We start from the raw sequence: 22,492 nt of genomic DNA on the forward strand, positions 1-22,492 counted from the left end.
AGGGAAACACTATAGCAAAATAAAAACCATGTGAAAAAATATTATAATAATTTACAGTGTTTTAAATATAAAAAGAATTCTCAACTAGCTTAATATAAAAAAATAAAACCCATAAAGATCATTTTGAAAAAAAATTCATAGAAAAATCATATAGAGAAACATTGTAGTAATCAATAATGTTTAAAAAAAATTACAATATTAAATTCTCAACCAGTTTAATATTAAAAAAATAATTAAAATAATTGAAAAAACAAAATAAAAAAACACAGAGGAAGAAGACAATCTTAGGTGAAAAAGAAAAAGAAAAAGCAAAACCCAAAAAAATACAAGAGTAAAAGAGAGAGAATAAACAAATAAAAAAAAAGACAAAACAATAAAAAAATCAAAACATAAAAAAAACATATAAGAAAAGCTATAGTATTTTTCATACTCGTTTTAAAGTATTTGTAATATACATCTTTGAAATTGTTTAATGTATATTTATCAAATAACTATTTAAACTCAATAACTTAAGTAGTTAGTTAATATTTTATAATATAATTTATATTATTCTTTAACATATTTTTTTAAGTGAAAGTTATTTAAACCTAACACTTATATAAGTTTATATTATCTTATATTTATTTTTTATTAAATAAATAGAAACAATAAAATTTAAATTTATAATCATTTAATCATTAAAGTTTTAATATTATATTAAAAAATTAGTAACTGTTTCTATATTTAAAAAACTAACATCCTTTGTATTTGAAAAAAACACGATATTAACTGTTTTTATTGAAATAAAAAGACTAGCCTGTATCGCCCTTCAAATTACTAGTTTTTAAGATAAACGTGCTAGATCGAGCAGAATTCAGAATATATTATAGTCTTCGTGTGCTTACACAAATCCTGTCATGAACCTTCCCTCTCCGCTCTCCGTTCTCCGCTCTCTCTCTTTAAAATGCAGGGGCTTGTGTATCAGATCAACACCCACGTTAGCCAAGGCATCGGTTTCTCCATGCACGTGGATGATGAGACAATAGCTGTCAGCATAAAGAGATCAAGAGGTCAAAGATTGATCTTGGAGTCCAGATCAGAATACGATCACGGACGAACAACATCTACTTGCATGTGATTGACACTTGCGCGATAGTCGACTTCTGGCCTGGCGCGTTTCTCTATTATGATTTATGATGGATAAAAATATTTTTAAAATCTATTTTTTAGCCCAAGATCATGTTTAGGAGAGTTATAAACAGGGTAATAATTCTGTGATGGGAGGGTGAGATTTATATTCATATTCAATATTTCTAGGTATGGGAAAATAGCAAGATGACTTCCACCTAACTAATATTATTGAAATTAACCACGTCTTAAATCCAGGCAGACAAGAGTTTGGTTGAATGTCATATTTATTAATTAAAAATCTTATTCATAAACATATTGAATTTTAAAATATCATTGATATAATAACATTTATATTGTTAACTGTCAAGTCAATGATATACATATTAAATTCAATTCCAGGTAAAATAATAATAGAATATTAATTTATTTCCCCCTTTTTTCGTTTATTTACCTCTTGAAACTTTTTTTTTTAATCCACGCACTTGTTTTTTTTTTACCTCGATAAATAAAATGATTTTTACTAACATGTACTATCTTCACTGCATAAACTGATTAGAAAATGTTATATTGGTTGTTTAACTCTCGTAAAACAATAAACAACATAAGGATATCAAGTGAACTATAAAATTATAATTTACTTATTAAACACGCTTAATTATGATAGATATGTATTTTACTTCATTGACACGAGTTTTTATTTTATTTTTTCATGAAGGTTTTGACTTTATATGTTTGATTATATTTTATAAATTTTACATATTATTTATTTCACAAGGTTTTCCTTTTATTTTTTTTAAATAAAATTTAAAACAAGCTAGCTACAAAAGATAAAAACAAATAGCACGAACAAGCAACAAGAATTGAAAAAATAAACAAATTTGAGACTAAAAGAATATCAAAATAATAAATTTTACATATTATTTATTTCACAAGGTTTTCCTTTTATTTTTTTTAAATAAAATTTAAAACAAGCTAGCTACAAAAGATAAAAACAAATAGCACGAACAAGCAACAAGAATTGAAAAAATAAACAAATTTGAGACTAAAAGAATATCAAAATAAATAAATAAATCTAGAATAAATATATAAATTAATTATCTTATCTTTTTTTATTTTTTAAAATAAAATATTTTTTCCCAAAATAAATGAAAAAAGTTTTGAAAATATCACTAAAACAGTAAATAAAAAAAAAAACAGAAAAACGTGTTTAATATATATTTTTTAATTTATTATATTATTCTGAACTAAAACTAATAAAGTTAACATGTGTTCCTTTTCTTTTTTAAACTTTCAAAATTAATTTAACCATAGAAGGAGCTAGGCCTATTATATCCATTAACTACACATGGGAAGCGAAAGGGCAATGTGAGGGACGACAGCCTAGTTATTCTAATTAATGGGCTGAAAATATTGGGCCTAGATTGGTCGGAAGCCCGTAGAGTAACCCGACGACCATGGTTTTCAACTTCCAATCTCGTTATACCGGACCAGACCAGAACATAACATGGAAACTGGCAGGCTTCTCCGCCAACGGCCAATCGTCCTAACGACGTCGTGGAAAGACCTTTGACTCCTGTCAACCCACTGTTGCTCGTGCTGGTTCCTCTTTTACGAGGTAGCCTTATAAATCTAGATTCTCCTGGAACGTTGCTGATCCATTAACCCGGCTCCGCGTGCCCGGTTGTGGCCCTAGAATCCCGTCGCTTAACCTCGAAGTTATCCTCCGATCAAATTCAAATTCTACTTCCAGAAACCACTTCATCCTCTCCTCCCCTCTCTCCGATCCCTCCGTCTTCGCAAACTGAATCAAAGGTCTGCCTTCAGAATTTCTTTCCGGATTGTTCGTCTTATTTCTCCAAACAAACCCTAAGCAAAGCCAGTTTTTGCTTACGGTTCATCGGAATTTATTTTGCCGTAAAAGTTGACGAGGACTTGGAAACGTGGTTGTTTTGTTACGTTAGGATTTTTATTATTTGTTAAATTATAATATGATTGTTAATTAGCAGTGTATTAATGATTTTAGATGCCTCAGGTTTTTTTTTTTTCACTTCAAAATTTGGTTTTGCATGTTTGTTGTTTTAAACCCTAGGAGTTGGTCATGCAGATGTTGGCATCTGATTATCTTTGATATTTTGGTTTCTAGACTTGCTCATGTGGTGTGTTTGCGCCAAAATTGAGTTTATGTTGATTGTTCTGAGTTTAGAGCTGATTTAGATTTCTATTTATTGTGGAAAGGGGGTGGTTTTGGTGGAGAGGAGAGGGCGTGTGGAATTTTGAAGTGTTCCGGTTAGTTTGGAATTGTGTTTTTGATTGATTGTATTTAATGATGAAGTCAGGACTTTGATGTTGTCACTCATCATGAGTCGTGACTCCTGATTTGGATATGCTTATAAAGGTTAGGAGGATGTCAGAAATCTGGTTTATTTAGATGAATGCTGTAAATAACGAAATCTTTTATCACGTTTCCATTTAAAGGAAAAGGGAAAGGATAATAGGGTTGTTTTTGTATTGTTGCGATTTAAGACATAAAGGAGAGCTGCGTAGTAGGAAATTACAGAATTGGATGGCAGATTATTTAGTAGTTGGAGTATCTTTGTTCTGTCATTTATGTCATCGTTACATCAGAAACTTTCTTTTAGCTTGGGAAGGAGAGGTGTGGTAATTATTATAAACTTTTGTTTTGATGGTTGCTTATAAATGGGATAAATGGTTCTCCAGTTAGGTAGTCCTCGTGGGCCAGAAACGGTTTCATACTACAGCTGGGAATTCAAAAGGTATTTTAGGTTTAATGGCAATCCTGAGCCCTGATACACAAGGATGTAATTATGAACTGGAAAGAGATGAACCCTGGTTGACAATGCTCATATAATGAATAATTGCTTGCAGAAAAAGGGATGCTAGATGACTATAAGTCGGTTAATGTTTTTAGAGTAGAGTGCTCTGTTCAGCATCCTTCATGTTGAGCAAATGATTATGTATATAAAATGTTCATTAATTAATCTATTACTTTCTTTATTTATTTTCATTTTGGGCTTCCATCCTATCATGAACTTATTAGATGCATATTAAAGACTGATTGCCTTGCTCTTTTAGTAGTTTTGTCTCCTGGCACCTGTGTATTCCCTAAGTTCTTTGAGACATTAATTGTGCTCATATCAGGAAAAATTGAGCCACCTTTTTCTTTGGCACATAGAAATTTACTTACCTGGATAGTGTATCTTATTTGTAATATTATCGTGTTTGAGTTTTGTTAGCTGCTGAGGTACTATGGAGAATGTGTACTCTCATGAAGGCTCTGGCACAAGCCATGTTTCTGGAGAAGGTTCAGATGCAACTATAGAGCTCAATATCAAGACTTTAGATTCACAGATTTATAGTTTTCAGGTTGACAAAAATGTAAGTATTGTGTGCCATTGACATTTCCTGTTTTGATCTGTACTGTTTATGTTTTTTAATTCATATTTAATTGCTGAAGTGAAGTTTTTTGGACTGTCTTCTAATAATTTTGAATGATAGCTTTAACCTTAATTCATGCAGTGTGCCTGTTGTGGAAAAACTTTCTGAATGTTTGGATCCAAGAGATCATGTCTTAGGGTCGATAAAAATAATTCAATGTGGTCCCATGCATTTCAAAGTTTATTAAGAGAGCATTTAAAGGGTGCGTGTTGTCGGTTGCATAAATGTTTTTGTCTGGACTGTCTAATACAATCCTAATTTTGAATATCTTCAGATGCCAGTTTCCGTATTCAAGGAGAAAATAGCAAATGAAATCAGTATACCTGTGAGTCAGCATCGGCTGATTTTCAGGGGAAGGGTTTTGAAGGATGAACATCTCCTTTCCGAATATCGTATCCATCTTTCAAGCATCAAAAAGGCTGCGCCTGCTATTCTAACTTTTAGGCCCTCTTTATGCCGGGGAATTTAGTCACTTGCACTTTATCTGAGTTATTGTGTTCTATAGGTCTTTTGCTTGATTTGCTGGAAGATAGATTCATGTATTGTTGGGTGTCATGAGACCTGAAATTTGGCACATCCTTTTAATCTGAGTTATGGGAGGCTAGCACCTCGTTGTTAGTTATCACATGCATTCTTCTTATGATTTGGATACTATGATATCCCACACTTGGCCATCATTGGATACATTATTTTATGGAGTCGGATTTTATCATATCCCACTCTATGTTATCATCTCAGATCACTCTACTTTTAAGGACACTGAGGATTTTTCCTTTGTCAGTACTGGCTGTGTTATGTTACTATTTTCAGTAAATCCCTTGACTGTTTTTAGAAGTGGAAAATGGGCATACACTGCACGTGGTTGCAAGGCAGCCTGCCCAACCACAACCTTCAGCTGGTACAAGCTCTGGGGATACAATGGGGAATAATAGTAATCAGGGTATTGATATTTAATTATTTTTCTTGTGTAGTAATCTGGATTTGAAGATGTTCTTTGGATTGATAGTTTTCTCTTCTAATTTTTCAAATGACAGTAAACGATGCAAGCGCTAGTGCGCCTCGAAATCGCAGTGGGCAGTTATCTCACAGTGTGGTTCTTGAGACATTTAATGATGGGGACCAAGGGGAAGGCATTGTTCCGGATGTCTCTCGGGTGCGTTTCTTTTCTTTTCCTTTTAATTTCTCATTGATAGTTCTGCTGGAACAATGTGTATCTTTATTTGATGTTCAGTTGAGGTTAGTGGCAGCAAAAGAATGTGGAGACCATTTTTGTGTTAGTATTAACAGAAACTCATATTTATTGTTGCTTGACATCAGGTTATTGGGGCTGTTCTAAACTTGTTTGGAGTTAGTGGCCAGACAGCAACCAGCAGCATAGGTGGCATGCAATCATCAAATATGGTAAACACTGATTATTATTTTGTATAATCTTGCAACTCTTGTTCATCGCTATACCTTTCTAATCCATATAAATTATGTAATTAAAACTTGACCTCTGACGGCATTGTATCCCATCATTCCTTTTTTGTGTTGTTAAGAATTAACTTGGTACTAACCAGGATGGGATGGGTAGGCTTGGGTTCGAAGCCTACTTTTTTCACCATACTGACCCCACAAAAAAGAAAATGTTTAAAACATCTTGACTGCAAATCTTCATTCTTTGTGCTCATTGGTGCTAATTCTGCTATGCTATTCATATGTTAATTCTATAATTACGATTTCTGATCAGGCCATGGCCAGCATTAATTGCCCAAGTAGAATCTCCAATTTCTTCTCTTTCTGCTCAGTGGAAAGGTTCTATTAAGTGTATCAATTCGGATACTATTACTGTATTGAAATTCTGGTTTATATTTAGATTTCCAGCTTCTGGCTTTCATATTAGTTTGCATATTGTTACAAGTGTGAGAATTTAGAGTGCATGTATGACATCAGGGTGGAATGTGAGAGATTAAATTAGTTACTTGTGTTCTGTTCACAGCCAAATTTTACTGGTCTAGCTTCTCAGGGAAGTGAAACTGGTGGATCTCGTGGCAATGTTGGTGGTCAGAGCTCTGCAGGAAATCAAACACGATCTGGCCAGCCATTTCAATCAGCACCTCAAGTTGTGCAAATTCCTCTGTCTGCAGCTATACCTGTTCCTTCACTTCATTCGGTACTAAAATCTCCTTCAGTTGCATATTTGTGATGTGTTTAGCTATACTGTATTTTAAACTTGTCCTTTTTGTTTCAGCCAATTCCTGATTCTTTGAACACACTTTCCGAGTTCATTACACGCATGGAACGGGTGCTAGCTCAAAATGGTGATGACAGCAAAAGTATATGCTTATTATGCATTTTCAGTTGAAGATGCTGAAAATAACTCATTTGCTTCATCTAGGTAATCAGCCATATACATCAACAACAAGCATGGAAGACCCACCAAGGGTAGAATTACCTTCCAATGCACGGGGCTATCCGACGCCTGAAGCATTGAGCATTGTCTTATGTCATGCAGCACGGCTTCTCAGTGGTCCTGCAACAACTGCATTATCTGTAAACAATTTGTTTTGATTTCCCCTTCCTTATCTGATTTTATTGTTGGACTCTTGAATCTGTGGCTATACATGTCCGAAGTTGAATCAGCATTTTAATTTGAATTTGATGTTAGCATTTCAATAATTGGACTTGACTACCCATATCTTGTCGAACTTGCTAAATGCTTGTGATTCATTTTACCTTACTATGATTATGCGATGATGTTGGATTCAGTGAATTTCACTGCCATAAATTACTTTGTGAGACATACGGTCTATATAGACATTTAAATGTAGTTATGGGTATCTTAATGACTTAATATGAGGATGCTAATTATTTTTAATTATCAATGGGGTATTACTGCATAGCGTTTATTTTTATTAACATCAGGGGCATGCTTCAATATGTTTGTAGTTTGAGAATCACGAACATTGCTATGCTTGGTAATTTAGTAAATCCATTTTGAATTTCATGTGATGAATGGATTTTTTTTTTTCATTTTTAGGGCTTGATGTGTAAATTTACATCAAGATTTTGGAGATAAATCAATCTCCTATTTGTTAATGCTAGAGATAAATTTATGTGGAGTTGATAAGTTTGTGATCTGATTATGCATTATTTATAATGTGCTGCAATGTCGTAGCATACTGCAGGATGCCTGGAACAAAATGGTTCCTCTACTGATCCTGCTATAAGGGGTCAAATTCAGACAGAAACAATGCAAGTAGGCCTTGCAATGCAACATTTAGGTGCTCTTTTTCTGGAGCTTGGTCGCACAATCTTGACGCTACGTATGGGACAACCTCCAGTATGTTCTAACCTTAAGTCTGTTCAGCAGTTCAGTAATGATTGAACATCATGTATAATTATTTTGTTACATTTTGCAGATGGAACCTTCTGTAAATGCTGGGCCTGCTGTTTATATTTCTCCATCAGGGCCTAATCCCATAATGGTCCAGGTTTGTGAACCATTCTTGAAATTATGAGTTTGCTTACTTTGGCATTAACTTATCTCACTAATGATTGGCGACATTAAAAATAATAGATAGGGCCTCATTCACTTGCTGTTGGAATCATGGTGGTAGGGTGTTAGTATCATGAATGAATTTTGTGTTAGAATATAAATTGATACATCGCTTATCTCATGTATAACTGATTGGTGATTGTCATTTATGCATAAGAAAAATTTGTTGTTTGGCTCTTTCAATTACCTGTTAGGCTTTCCTTACATGCACTCTTGTGTGTACTATTATCATTGAGTGGATTTTCTGTATTGTAGCTTAATTTCTGTATTAGATGCCAGCTTGGCACACTGTTTTCTAATTTTAAATTCTTTGCAGCCTTTTCCTCTTCAAACCAATTCCCTTTTTGGTAGTTTGGTTCCGCCATCGAATCCCATGGCATTCGGTCCTGTTGGTGTTGGAAATGCTCCAAGGCATGTAAACATTCATATACATGCTGGTAAGCAAAACAAGCTTTCTTTGTTCACAATGCTGCTTACCTGCTTTCAAGTCTGTTTGACACTCCTGCATTACCAGGGACCTCGCTGGCATCTGTTATTCCAACCATAGGTACCAGGACAAGCGGTACAGGGATACAGGGAGAACATGGTAATGCTGCTGGTTTGGGTGTTTCAGGCCCAGAGCAGCCGCTGCCAGCAAGAAATGTTGTTGCAGCAACAGTCCCTTCACCCTCAGCAGGTGTTACAGTTGCTGCACAACCTGGTCTTGGGCTTTCAAATTCACAGCCATCTTCTGATTCCATGTCATTAAGCTCTATAATGAGCGGAATAAACTCGCAACTGAGACAACTTGCTGGCAATAGGCAAGGAGGAAACCAGCCCGCATCAGGTAACTGTCGAATGGTCAATAGTAAAAAGCCAAAGATATATTGTTGCTTTTACTTTCTGAGGATCATATAATATTGGTATTTTATTATGCAGGCTCTGCTGGATCTGTAGCAGGTAATAATCCAATAAACTTACAGATGAATAGCACTGTGGTGAATGGAGCTGGGGAATCTAATGTGTCATTACCTGGAGTTATGTCAGAATGCCATGACCAGAAGGTTTGCTTTCTGCATTATTCAGGGATCGTCTTTGTTACTTTTTTCTGGCTAGTACTAAATTGTTGAGAGAATACCATGTCTTAACAGGCTCAAGTACATGACAATGATCCTTTGAGCTTGAAAGACATACCATCTCCTTCAGTGGGCGTATCGTCTTCTTCAGTGAACATACCATCATCTTCAGTGAATATATCATCTTCTTCAGTGGAATGTCCTACTGTAGAAACTTCTCAGAAGTCTCAAGATACTTCTCATAGTGCTTCCAGTTCCAGCACTAAAGCTGTTCCACTTGGTTTGGGTTTGGGGAGCTTGGACCGCAAGGTATGGTAACTGCTCTTTATTTATTTATTTTTGAGTTATCTATGATGTATTCAATTATACACGAGGACCTGTTGACAGATCAAGGAATAGGCTGTGGTGTTGGAGTTTTGAAATGCTTACTGAAATGGACGCTACAAGATGCATCATTTTTTCTTGGTGCTATCACTGTGTAAACAGTGAAAGGTGTCTGCAGCGTGAAATGCTGTATGAGGTGTGAGTATTAGGCGTGAGCTTGTCCTATTTTGACATTGAAATAAGTGCCTGCTGCATTCTGCCAGGCTTGACTTTGTGGATTGATTATTGCATCTGTCATTCATGCTTTACTTGTCCACATGGCTATTTTTTCTTTTTTTCATGAGAGAAAAAACTGATCTCTGTTTGTTGATGTGACTAGAGACGAACCAAGCAGCCAAACTCACGTGGTAGTGGTGATAGTGGAACAACCAATACCCATTTCAATCGGAACCCAGAAGCTGGAATCAGTGGCCAACAGCTTTTACAGTCTCTTGCATCTCGCAGCTCTAGTACAAATAGGACTGGTGCACATGACACACCCCCAGATCCTGTAGCCCCCCTTCATGGGCAGGTCATGGAGGGTAGACAACCAAGAGATTTAAGTGCTGATGGCCAGTTTGACAGTGCTAGTGCTATGTCTCAGGTTCTACGTAGTCCTGTTATGAATAATTTGTTTGCAGGGATTTCAGAACAAACCGGTGTTGGTTCTCCCAATGTCTTGAGGAACATGTTGCAACAGCTCACTCAGAATCCCCAAATAATGAATACTGTCAGTCAGATTGCTCAGCAGGTTGACAGCCAAGATCTAGGAAATATGTTCTCAGGTTTAGGCAGTGGCCAAGGCGGCGGATTTGATCTGTCAGGGATGGTCCAACAAATGATGCCTGTTGTTTCCCAGGTTCTTGGCCATGGATCGCCTACTCCCCAGCTGTTTCCTACCCCAGAATCTGAACCCCAGAAGAGATCCAATGAGAGGGAATCAATTGGAGCTGAAAATCCTAATGATAATAACATTCAGGTTTGTATAACCCACAAAAAGAAATCAAATTATGTGAATAGAATGAAATCCTGTACACAAGCAAAGTGCTGCTGTGTCCAAGCCCTCTCATTAAACTTAATCGAGGAATCTTTTTCGGAGAATTGGTAAAATGGCCCCTGTTTTGACTGATTTGATCTTATGTGTCTTATAGATCAACCTCCACGAAGTGGCTCAGAGGATTGAACAGTTTGCTGCACCTCAAGATGTATTTCAAGCCATTGTTGGCAATGCAGTGAGGTTGAGTGGCAATGGAAGCAATGCTGAAGATATTCAGCATGAATTGAACAACAATGAGGATTTAGCGAGTGTAAGTTTTATGTTTCTCTATCTTTCAGTGCTGTGACACTTTCAATATTTTTCTGCTTGTTTATACTGATGATGGCAGTCAAGGCACCTGCTTATTTTTACTCCTGTTAATGCATGTGATTTTTCTTGCTAAACATGCTGTGCATAAATTTCACTTGTGCAGAGTTATGTAGAGATGCTGCAGCGTGATATTCAGCGGCGACTTCAGGATGACTATGGGGAGGACAAGTGCTAACCATTCTGTATTGAAATGGTTCTGATATTTCTCATGTGATACAGATCCAAACAAATTTCGGGATATGATCACCTCTGCTGGGTCACCTTCAAATTAATCTTTCTGTCTGTTGAATGTTGTACAAAATCGAGCTTTGGGCTTGAGGTGCTCCAAATTATAGGTTGTTGGCAGGTAAGACTTTTTGGGTTAATTGTGTATGGATTGTTACTTTAAATGATTTAATACGTAACTTTAGAGTTCTGAACAATTTCAAGAATTGGTTCTAAGATATTGTTGTATTCTCTGATGCAGTTTCGGCTTGAATTGCTGCTAGTTAGCATTCCATGCTTGAATTCTGTTCGTTTGTGTTCTTTTGGCGGGGATTCTATAATCCTTTTATATATTTTATTGGTCTTGGATTTGAATCGTTTGATAAATCTCGGGTTCTAATTGTCAATCTCTACGACTATTCTACTCATCTTTCCTTGTTCCCGTTTTTTAATCCACTCGTAAATGAGGATGGTCACCAGTCGGTTGAGGTTTTCCTTGTGTTCTGCTCGGGTCATTTATGATTTTGGATCTTCTTCGCTCGGTTGGATTTTTATTTTCTATAATATCTGTAATATATTCAAGTACAATACAGATTATTGCATGTGACAATACGTATGGTTACTATTGAAGGAAAGACAGAGACATGTTCTGAAAAGGACATAAATCTGTTTTAGAGACATTTATATACTTGTGGAAGCGTTTTCTGTTTTAGATTTTAACCAAACATTATCATGATTACACTGACAACAACGCCAATGTAGCTTGTGTTAAAAATGCTAGTCAGAACAACACCATTGTACCACTGTGGTACGTTATATGAGATGGACGGTGATCCACAAAGCTTATCAGATATTGTACTAGAAATATATAAATGATTAAATATAAATTTGAAAGCCTGATTCAAGTCGATAAAGAGGTCCAGCTCGGTATCCCTAGCTATGTTTTTTTTTTAATATATAAAAATGCATTTTAAGCTCCGGTCAGCCTCTCAAGAAGTATCTTCTTTTAAATTACAGATTAAAAAAGGAAAAAAAAAATGATCTTAAACCTTTCAAATGCCTTCTTGTTTTATTTATAACCTCTTTATTTCTTGAAATTACAATATCGGTTTCCTATTTATTTTTCTTTATGTTTACAAGATTCAAAAGATTCCATAAACATAAATTAGCAATATAGAAACTGCTCTTGATTTATACTGATTTTTAATTACACCCAAATATTGGATCGAAATCATAATTTAATTATTCAGTGAGTCAAAATGCCATCCTAGTGGGCTGTGGCGTGGCTTAGATGGGGTCCAGCAATCACTACTCTCATTGGGCTGTACACTTTATGGGCTGGGTTTTAGTCTCGACCTGTGAAGACGGGCCCGTGATTATGACGATGAGAAAAAAACCGTCTAATTTCTCGCCGAAAGAGATTCCAATCGATTTTCGCCCTTCCTTCACCAGCTAGCAGTCCAACTCCTGCAGTTGCTCTCATGGCTTCCTCAAGCTCAGCAGGCAATGCAGCTCAAACCCCTAGAAAATCGTTAGGGTTAGTCGCAAATGCAATGAAACGCAAAGACAGCTTCATCCAGCTCTTTGCGATGACTGGGATTTTTCTCTTGAGCATCAGATCCTTAGGCCAAAAGTACCAAATCCACGACCTCCAGGAAGACACTATAGCTCTTAAAGAAGAACAGAAAAACCTAACCGATCGCATGAAGAATATAAAGCGCAGCCTCCTTCACGAAGCCTCTCTTGATTCCTCTGGTCTCTTCGCTTCTCGCCTTCGCCTTCTCTTCGGCGAGGACCATTGAATGCAAATTCGTGGTCTGTTTTGCCTGTGAGTTACTCTTTTTTTAATTATTTGATTTTGAATTAATAAATTGTAAATGAACCTAAATGTTTCGTTTTAGTCCTTGACGGTATCGTTTTTGAGTATTTCTATGATTATTTGTGGTTTAGGGTTTTAGGCTTTCTATGGTAGTTGCCTAGTTGGTGTGGTTGACGGTCAGGATTTAATATTTTGGATATATGACTTCTGTATGTGATTAATTGTCTTGGGATATCAGTAATTCTTCGAATGCTTGGCGCATTTTTTGCAAATAGGTAGTTATGTTGAGAGTCAGTTATCATAGGGAGGAGATGTCTGGTAGTTATTGGATTTCAGCCTTTCTGAGTGGTAAATCCTGGGATAATGGTATGCTTAATAGTTTTTAAAACTTGGTTTTATGAATTCAGGAAACAATTTTTGAGTTGGTTTGAGATTAGCTTTGAGGTCTTGCTGACTTGAGTTGTTAGACGTTTTATTCTATGAAGTCGAGAAGGTGCTGTTTTGTGTTGCCTAATGAAAGCTTAGGATAGTGTCTTACATCTCATAATTCCATTGTCTCTGCAAATCATTTTTCAGATTACTATGCTTTGAGGAAAATAGAATTGGTGGATTGGTTTCATATTGATTGTGGAGCAGGTCATAGGGGCTTATTGTATTGGTGATGCCTAACTCTCGACCATTGGACAAACCAGCTACCATCTGAGGCTTCATAACAGTTTCTGCAATCCTGTGGTTTGTATTTTGGCACTTATGTTGTCTAAAACAAATGAGAGTCTGCTATTTATGGCAGAGTTTGCTATCACTTAATCGGTTAGAAGTCTTCCTATTAATTATAATATTTTTTTGCAAACTGAATGCATGCATTTGCAATGAATCAGCTCGAAATGTGTCTTTTGCTTTATTTAGTTTTTTACGAGATGATAATTTAATTCGAATTTGATGGATGCCAACCCAACCTAAATGGGTGGGTTTTTCATGGATAGTTACATGGACAAGGTATAGATATCACTAAACTCGGCTCAAACCTAACCTAATGTGCGCGCTCTCGAGCACCTGCATGTGTTAAATTTTTTTTATTAATATAAAATAGTAGTAAAATAAATGTTCATATTGATATAAATAAGATTTGAATAATTAAATTTCTTACTTGATAAGTAATAAGTGAAGTATGAATACAAAAAATTCCTATCCAGAGAGCCCATTGCTGTCCCTAGCTTGGGAGTTTTGGGAGTAAATTTTGAGGAAGAGTTTGCTAATTGGAATGGAATATGAGCAAATTACATATTCAAATTGATAGATTTCTTTAACAGCTCATTTTGATTAAAGGTCGGGTCCACGCTGTGGAGGATATTTGCGCATGCACATGTACTGGTAGTTTGGTGGTAAATTTCTAAACATTATTTGGCTAAATGTTCGGATTATTGGCATGGCTTTGATTTTTAGAGATCGGTAATGGTTCATTGCTTGTCTGATGCAAGGCATTAAACAAATTTAGCTCAAAGATGCGACTGGTCCTTTGCAGGCTGATAGCACATTATTAAGATCCCTAGCCGTACTCTTTTTTTTTTTTAGACTCTGTCTGACTGACTGACTGACTGACTGCATTTATTGAAAGAATAGAGGAAATTTTGAAATCTCACCTGTTTAAGTTTTGACAGATTGCCATTTATACGTTAGAATGTATTTATCTTGAAACTGGCTTCAAATACTGAGATTCAAATGTCTGTGGCAAGCAGAAATCTCATACTAACTGTCTGGCAGCGTAGAAAAAGCAATCCAAATAAGATTAGAAAGGAGAGGAGAGTGGGCACCCTTGTCCTTTCGCGTCAGGTTAAAGGATAATGGTACGGTGTCACCTCGAAAACGTGGGTTGATATGTTGGGTCCTGTTAATCAAAACCAAAAGAGTGAGGCCAATAATTGCTGTTGGGCCATTCAGTAGTCATTGTGCGTCTCGGATCTTGCTTTAATAAAGGTGTAGTCTCGTTGAGAGTTGTTGATGTAGGAAAATTCAATCCTTTTATTACGGGAGATTTGAACTTCAACGTGCTTTATTCTTACAAGAGAATTCCCAGCACAATCATCTAGAAATGGTAATTCTTGAAGATGAAAGCTAATAGAATGTTGCTGAATTTTTAAGGCAGCATGCTGCCGTTAGTGCGTAAAGTCAATAAAGACGTCATTTGGCTATCAATTGTGAGATTTGTCATCATATTTTAGATTGATCCCGCAGGCTTTCATAAAAAGGATTTGCTGGCTTGTAGCTGTAGATATCACGCCTGAGGTAAGGGGAAAGATCCCAAGTGACAATTTTCTGGTCATATCATCTCGGCCGGAGTTTTATCACACATTAACAACAGATGTGGCAATTCTAGGACCCATCTCAAGACTGGAAAGGGGGAAAAAAAGAGGCCTGATCTAATTAGTCAAAACAGTGGTTGATTGGGTGTTTGGAGCTCGAGTAATTTTCACTTTAGCACAGAAAGAATAGTTGTGCATGTAGCGCATGCAGCGCATGCGTCATATTTAGATCACGCAGAAAGAATAGTTGTGCATGTAGCGCATGCGTAATATTTAGATCACGTATGTAGTAAATACATGATTTATAGGAGGTGCCTTGCCACTACATGTGCAACAACCTGGTAGGATACATGAGATGCTATGCCCGCGCGATATAAATATATGATATGTTTTTATGTTGTTGTAGATTTGTGAAAAAATAAAAAAATATATGGAAAAAGTTGTTGTAATTTATAATATTTTTAAATAAAAAACTATAAATTTAAATTCTTAATCAGATTAATATTAAAAAAATAAAATTAACAAAGAAAATTTTAAAAATAATCATAAAAAAAATGTAAGGAAAAAAACCATATAGAGAAACACTGTAGCAATTTTATAGTATTTCATGAGAAAATATACAATTATAATTCTCAACTATTTCAATATTAATAAAATATAATTTAAAAAATTATAAAAACAATTATACGGGAAAATACTGTAGCAATCTATAGTGTTTGAAAGAAAAAAATTATGAAACTAAATTCTCAACTATCTCAATATGAAAAAAATAAAATTGACAGATAATTTTTTTTTTAAAAAAAAAAACAATGTGGAAAAATATTGTAGTGATTCATAGTGTTTTAAAAAAAAACTATAAACTAAATTCTCAACTAGCTTCATATTAAAAAAATTAAAAAATATTGTAGTGATTCATAGTGTTTTTAAAAAAAACTATAAACTAAATTCTCAACGAGCTTCATATTAAAAAAATTAACAAAAATAATTTTGCAAAAACATAAAAAAAATGAGAAAAGGAAGACAATTATGAAGAAAAAATGAGAAAAAAAAACATACAGGGAGAGTTAAAGCTAAATTTTTGACCAACTCAATATTTAAAAAGAATTGGAAAAGATAATTTTAAAAAAAATAAGTGAAAAAATACTATACAAAAAAAAAACCATATAAAAAAATATTGTAACAATTCATAGTATTTTAAAAAAAATATATGAAGCAAAATTATTGACTAGCTCAATATAAAAAAATAAAATAGATAAAGATTATTTTGAAAAAAAAATTATAAAAAAATCATGTAGGGAAACATTATAGTAATCTATAATATTTTAAAGAAAAAATTACCTAAATTCTCAACCTGTTTAATATTAAAGAAAACAGCAAAGACAATTTAAAAAAACACAAAAAAAATAAAAAACAAAAGAAGAAGACAATATTGGGAAAAAAAAGAAAGGAAAAAACAAAAAAAAATCACAAAAAATAAATGACAAAACAGGGAAAAGAAAGAATAAAAAAAAAGAAGTTGACAATGCTGGGGAAAAAAGAAAAAAATATGTAAAATCTAAAAAAAAATATGAGGAAAAAAATGAAAAAATATGGGGAAAAACAAAAAATATATATAAAAAAAATATAAAAAAACTACAATACTTTTCCCACATATATTAAAATATTTGTTAATAATAAATACATAAGAACTAGTCGTCTACATGCACGGTCTATTAAAATCCCAACCCCCTCCATGTCTCAATTATCTTTGCTTCTGCTCATCAAAAACATAGAAGAAGACAATATTGGGAAAAAAAGAAAGGAAAAAACATGTAAAAACTAAAAAATATGAGGGAAAAAAACAAAAAAAAAAGAAAAAACACAAAAAATAAATGACAAAACAGGGAAAAGAAAGAATAAAAAAAGAAGAAGTTGACAATCCTGGGGAAAAAAGAAAAAAAGATGTAAAATCTAAAAAAAAAATATGAGGAAAAAAATGAAAAAATATAGGGAAAAACAAAAAAAAAATATAAAAAAAAATATGAAAAAACTACAATACTTTTCTCACATGTATTAAAATATTTGTTAATAGTAAATACATAACAACTAGTCGTCTACATGCACGGTCTATTAAAATCCGAACCCCCTCCATGTCTCAATTATTTTTGCTTCTGCTCATCAAAAACATAGTTTCACATGATCATAAAAATAGCAACCATAGTTCAAGCCAATAGAATTGTCTAATTTTCATAGCATATAAATTTATAATTAAAAAAATTTAATCCCAACACTAAAATAATTTATTACAATAAATAATATAAATTCAATTATAAATTAATTAAATTATATAATTAACTATTTAAAAAATTAACATGTCTATGAGCCTGCACCATCAAAATCACATGCATGTCATAATCTAGAATGATAAGTACAATCGTCATCTTTTATTGCATTGTTCAGATACTGAGTCTCCCCAACATTGTCCAGTGAAAAATGACACACTAAGAATAAAGTATTGAAAGCACTGTGCAGAGCATTGCTGGCATATTAAAAAAGTTACTTGATATATTAGAAAAATATTATATTATTATCTATAAGATATAAATAAGAATTTTATTACATATATTTTTTTAAAAAAGTTAATCCATAAAGAGGGAGAAATGTCTACGTGAGTTGAGTGGGTGTCCCAGAAGAGAAAGAAATAAAAGAAAGGAAAGGAAAATTATCTTTAAAATAATTAATTGGGTGATCGTCCCACATGCTCGATCATTTGTGATCACCCTGGGAAATATTGTCTCAATTTTGGTAGTTTAGGAAATAAATTGATCTACTGTGCTAGACTGGACCTCCGTCTTGCATGTGCTTCATCTTCTCAAATATGACTCCTCCTTGCCAGAGTCAGAGCCATTATTGCACATGTTATTACTCCCCAGGTTTAAAAAAGGTGCTGTTTATCTTTTTTAATCTTCAAGTTAGTCCAGGTTCCATACTAACTACTGCAATCATCTGTTTCTAACGCCAGTAACAGTATTATTATTATTTTTTTCCTAAACCAGGTTCCTAAGGGATGGTATTATTATTTTTTTCCTAAACCAGGTTCATAAGGGATGGTAGCCATGGAATCAGGCCCTAAACCAGGTTCCTAAGGCATCGTAGCCATGGAATCAGGCAGGCATGTGGAGATCAAAATCTTGTGTGAGGCGCAATAAACACAACGCAACAAATATGACATTGATTAATTCACAGGTAACTGGCAAATACAGGCGGAAACATTAGAGTGAGCATGGAAAGAGGGCCCTTTTCTTGGTTTCTCAAGTCAAGCTGTCTCGGCACGCAAATCCATACAAAATTAGTTGTCCATTACACTGTATTTGCATCAACATTCTCTTCTCAAATTTGAATTTTGAAATAAAAATTTAAAAAATAAATCTTTTTATCACTAGAAATCACTCAAAAATAAAATAAAATTATATAAGGTTTGAAGGATGTAACAAGAGAACCTTAAGAATTGAACCCAGCTTAATCCAAGGCTTGCTTTGGTTACATATTAACTAATTAACCTAAATTGACATATTTTAGCCTATATGATTAAAAAAATTAAAATGATTTTTTATTTTTTTAAATCAAACTGAATTTTAGTCTTATTGCAGGTTTACTTACTGGTTCCACTATATTCATATTTAGTTTAGTTTAAATTTTGATTCAGGTCAGCAGATAGACACTCACTGAGTTGATTTCCTAGGGTTTAATAAATCCGGTTAAAACCTCCCCCGCATGGAAGCCTCCTGACCGTCGCGCCAAAACAAACCCACCAACACTGCGACACAACCTCCCTCCAAAACCCATGTGGGGGGACAAATCACACTCATTAACATCGGTCTTTTAAAAACTAGTACCGTATGATAATGAGCGGACCCCACCACCGACACTGATTTTCCCTTCTTTTTTCACAAATTGGCTCTCTCCGAATTTTCCCTCTCATTTCCTTTTCCTTTGTTTACGGCTCGCCATTCACACCACATGCTCTGTACCGCACTGAAATATTGCGCCATCCCTCGTCATTTTAACTGCCTTCCTCCAAGAAACTAACCTCACTCCCTCCTCCTTAAAGTCTTCCTCTCTTTCACACTCTTCCTTCCATTTTCAGCTCGGCTCAGAAAACAGGCAGAAGAAAGAAGTCTGAATTTTCAGCTCGGCTCAGAAAACAGGCAGACGAAAGAAGTGAAAATACCTTGTCATTTGGCTCCAAAATGCCGCTCAACTTAGCGGGAAAAACTGCAGTACTCTGCACATTTTTATGTGTCTCAGTTTCTATTATTTCCATTGTTAAAGCTGAAGATCCTTACAGGTTCTTTGACTGGAATGTTACTTATGGTTTCATCTACCCTCTTGGTGTTCGTCAACAGGTTTGTCCAAATCTCCTTGATTTTATTGCCGTTTCTTTTGATGTGTAATGGGCTTAAGTTTGTTCCAATGTTAACTGCTACTGATTTGGTAACAGGGTATTCTCATCAATGGACAATTCCCAGGACCTGACATTCACTCTGTGACTAATGACAACCTTATTATCAATGTCTATAACAGCTTAGACGAGCCTTTCCTCCTCTCTTGGTAAGATCTCTCTCCTTTCCCTCTCTGGAAAGATTATTTGCTGTTCTTTTGTTGCTTCCTGCATTGAAAAGACCAATTCTACCTAGTCAGTCCCTCTATCTTTGCAATGCTATACAAAGCTACATCTGTAATTCTAGGATGTCCATTTTCATTTTGTATTATAAGAATGTCAGATTGTCATGGCTTTGATTCACATTGCCATTTCTCTGTTCTCTGTAGTGTTTTTACTTTTCTCTCTCTCTGGTCCCTTTGAACTGTTCTGAATCAGTGATTGCTGGTGAGATCATCCATATAGCTCGATGACGTCTAGATCTAATTTATGGATTGAATTGAAGTCACCCTTTTGGAACTTTCCGCGCTATTAGCGCTGTAAATTGCGCCAAGAAATGACTCTGAACTGAGTTTGAATTACAATGCTACATCCAATCGATTGATAAAAGATCCAAACTTTGTGATTTATAGCTTCACGTGTCTGTCATTATCCGAGAATCAAGGCTGTGATTAGTTTATCTTATATGGCAGCGACCTTTCCATGAGTGAGCAATAGCCAGCAGGTACTGTTATCTGTTAACCTACCCGATTTCAGATCACTCACTGAGTAGTCAATTTTGTATTTAGCTGGCATCCACAGGAGAACTTACAGGATGTGATAAGAGTCCACTAGGTGTGCAGTGTGGACTTTTGCCATGCCCCTATCACACGATAGGATCGAGTTCACTGAGAGCGCGTTTATCAGTGTGGATTTATCAGTGAGGATGTAGTTGTTTTTAAAACAATATTTTGTATTAAAATTTATATAAATGATATTTTTTTATTTTTAAAAATTATTTTTAATAATAGTACATCAAAATATTTTGAAAATATTAAAAATATATTAATTTAAAATTAATAAAATAATAATTTTTTTTAATGTTTTTAAAAAATACTTTTAAAATACAACAGTAAACATTATATCAGACTGTGCAATGAGGACCTTCGCCATGCCCTAGCTGGCCTGTGCAAAAAGTAATCTTTTACTTTATTTCAAAGATCTGTATTGGTTTCCCAGAATTAATGCAACTTATTACATACTAGACATTTTTTACTCGGACCACCATCCCATGATGGGCTGCAGAGCCTGCATCATAATGGAGACAGCAAACACATTTATTAGCATGCTCTCAATCATGTGATGCTGAGCCAACATGTTGAAGCCAGTTAAGCAGTAACTTCGTTTGAGCTCTGTAGTTATGAATGGTAGATCTACTGCTCATGCTTGTTTTGTGACTGTAAAAATAGGAATGGAATTCAACAGAGGAGAAATTCATTTGAGGATGGTGTCATTGGGACCACGTGCCCAATTCCTCCGGGAAAGAACTTTACATATATTCTCCAGGTCAAGGATCAGATTGGAAGTTTCTACTACTTCCCATCTCTCGGATTCCACAAGGCTGCTGGTGGTTTTGGAGGAATCAGAATCCTCAGTCGGCCTCGCATCCCCGTTCCTTTCGATGATCCTGCTGGTGACTACACCGTTCTTATTGGAGATTGGTACTTGTCCAACCACACGGTAAGCATTAACCCCAACAACGCAATTTTATTTTAACTGGTTAAATATAACTTAGTCGGGAAATTTAGCAAATATAAATAGTTAGTCCTCATGATTTTAGAAATTATTATTGAAGTCCCATGTTTTTATATTTATTTATTACATGATCCTTTTCGTCTATTTCTTTTTTTTTTTTCATTGTAGTTTGATATTTTATTTCAAGAAATAGAAAGGGTAAGAAAATTAAGCCTCATAGGATGAAAGTTTGAGTTCATGGTCAATATTAGTCAAAAAAATTATTTAATCATTTTTAGTACTACATAAATTAAATAAAATACTGCTGAAGGTGTTTTCAGCTTAGATTCTAGAATGTTGCCAGCCTCTCTTCAAATTTGGAGGGATACAGCTTCGTGGAAGCTAGTTGGCTCTGCGTTTGTGTCGGCAACCATACAAGTGGGGCATGCTGGTGCAATATTCTGTACATGTACTGTTACCTACTGTCGCTTAGGCAGCTGGGCCTTTGTCCATGACAAAAATTATCAAAAAAGTGCTGTTCAATAACACGTGCTATCTGTCAAAAAAAGATCAGAAAGGAACACCTTCGCTCGCTGAGAGCTAGCGGAGCTGTTCAATAGCACGTGCTATCATGTTTTTTAAATTTTGGCATTTTGCAATTTGAAAAAGCCGCAGCACCACGTGCTATCTGTCAAAAAAAGATCAGACAGGAACACCTTCGATCGCTGAGAGCTAACAGAGCTGTTGAATAACACGTGCTATCATGTTTTTTAAATTTTGCAATTTGAAAAAGCCGCAGCTCTTGTGACTATGACATCTATGAGTCTATATTGTATTTTTAAATAATTTTTTTATTTATTTTATCAAATTTCTTTTTAGCACCCTGGACTCAAAAAAATGCTCGAGAGCATGCACTAGATTTCTTCATTGGTGAGTGTGCCCACCGAAAACTGTGATGCTTTTGTCACCAATGTCTTCAGCTGGGCCTTGAGTGTGATGTCCGTGGAAGCCCTACATGCCCGATAAATCAAATCTGAATCCCAGCTGTCTGTAGACTATTTAGTTGCTTTTTTAGTAAGTCCAACGACACATGGGCCATGAGGTTTTCCTAGCCGTGCAGGTGCTTCCACATTAGTTGCTAATCAAGT

The 22,492-nt window shown here is 34.9% G+C and overlaps 3 protein-coding genes across 10 annotated transcripts in view; all 3 read left to right on the forward strand.

Annotated features, from left to right (window-relative positions):
* Positions 1-2,611: 2,611 nt before the first annotated feature.
* LOC105132888 (large proline-rich protein BAG6-like) lies at positions 2,612-11,699 on the forward strand. 5 transcript variants are annotated; one of them, XR_843660.1, is made up of 19 exons: positions 2,612-3,067; positions 4,356-4,506; positions 4,841-4,958; positions 5,399-5,506; positions 5,601-5,719; positions 5,884-5,967; positions 6,545-6,718; positions 6,797-6,866; positions 6,944-7,098; positions 7,724-7,888; positions 7,968-8,039; positions 8,421-8,541; positions 8,619-8,930; positions 9,023-9,147; positions 9,235-9,468; positions 9,863-10,501; positions 10,674-10,829; positions 10,992-11,234; positions 11,355-11,699. XR_843660.1 is itself a non-coding variant. In XM_011036621.1 (18 exons), the coding sequence occupies exons 2-18, from the start codon at positions 4,378-4,380 to the stop codon at positions 11,061-11,063; spliced, it is 2,853 nt and encodes a 950-aa protein (XP_011034923.1). In that variant the 5' UTR covers positions 2,612-2,922; positions 4,365-4,377; the 3' UTR covers positions 11,064-11,699. The 5 variants fall into 5 exon arrangements, 1 of the variants encoding a protein (XP_011034923.1); XR_843659.1 differs by having other exon boundaries at positions 4,365-4,506; XR_843658.1 differs by having other exon boundaries at positions 2,612-2,922; positions 4,365-4,506.
* Positions 11,700-12,493: 794 nt separating this feature from the next.
* On the forward strand, positions 12,494-18,531 carry LOC105132886 (uncharacterized). Of its 4 annotated transcripts, none has more exons than XM_011036617.1 (2): positions 12,494-12,920; positions 18,329-18,531. In XM_011036617.1, exon 1 carries the CDS (start codon positions 12,574-12,576, stop codon positions 12,892-12,894), a length of 321 nt encoding a protein of 106 aa, XP_011034919.1. In that variant the 5' UTR covers positions 12,494-12,573; the 3' UTR covers positions 12,895-12,920; positions 18,329-18,531. The 4 variants fall into 4 exon arrangements, with proteins under 4 accessions (XP_011034919.1, XP_011034920.1, XP_011034921.1 ...); XM_011036618.1 differs by lacking the exon at positions 18,329-18,531 and adding an exon at positions 15,144-15,307; XM_011036619.1 differs by lacking the exon at positions 18,329-18,531 and adding an exon at positions 13,548-13,785.
* Positions 18,532-19,199: 668 nt separating this feature from the next.
* Positions 19,200-22,492, forward strand: part of LOC105132885 (L-ascorbate oxidase homolog) — a 6,646-nt gene continuing 3,353 nt past the window's right edge. The window contains exons 1-4 of the mRNA XM_011036615.1: positions 19,200-19,375; positions 19,417-19,596; positions 19,692-19,801; positions 21,080-21,350. Of these exons, the coding sequence (XP_011034917.1) occupies positions 19,441-19,596; positions 19,692-19,801; positions 21,080-21,350 (537 nt within the window). The 5' untranslated portion in view covers positions 19,200-19,375; positions 19,417-19,440. The remainder of the gene's footprint in view (positions 19,376-19,416; positions 19,597-19,691; positions 19,802-21,079; positions 21,351-22,492) is intronic.

Source organism: Populus euphratica, unplaced genomic scaffold, assembly GCF_000495115.2.
Source record: "Populus euphratica unplaced genomic scaffold, PopEup_1.0 scaffold68.1, whole genome shotgun sequence".
NCBI lineage: Eukaryota > Viridiplantae > Streptophyta > Magnoliopsida > Malpighiales > Salicaceae > Populus > Populus euphratica.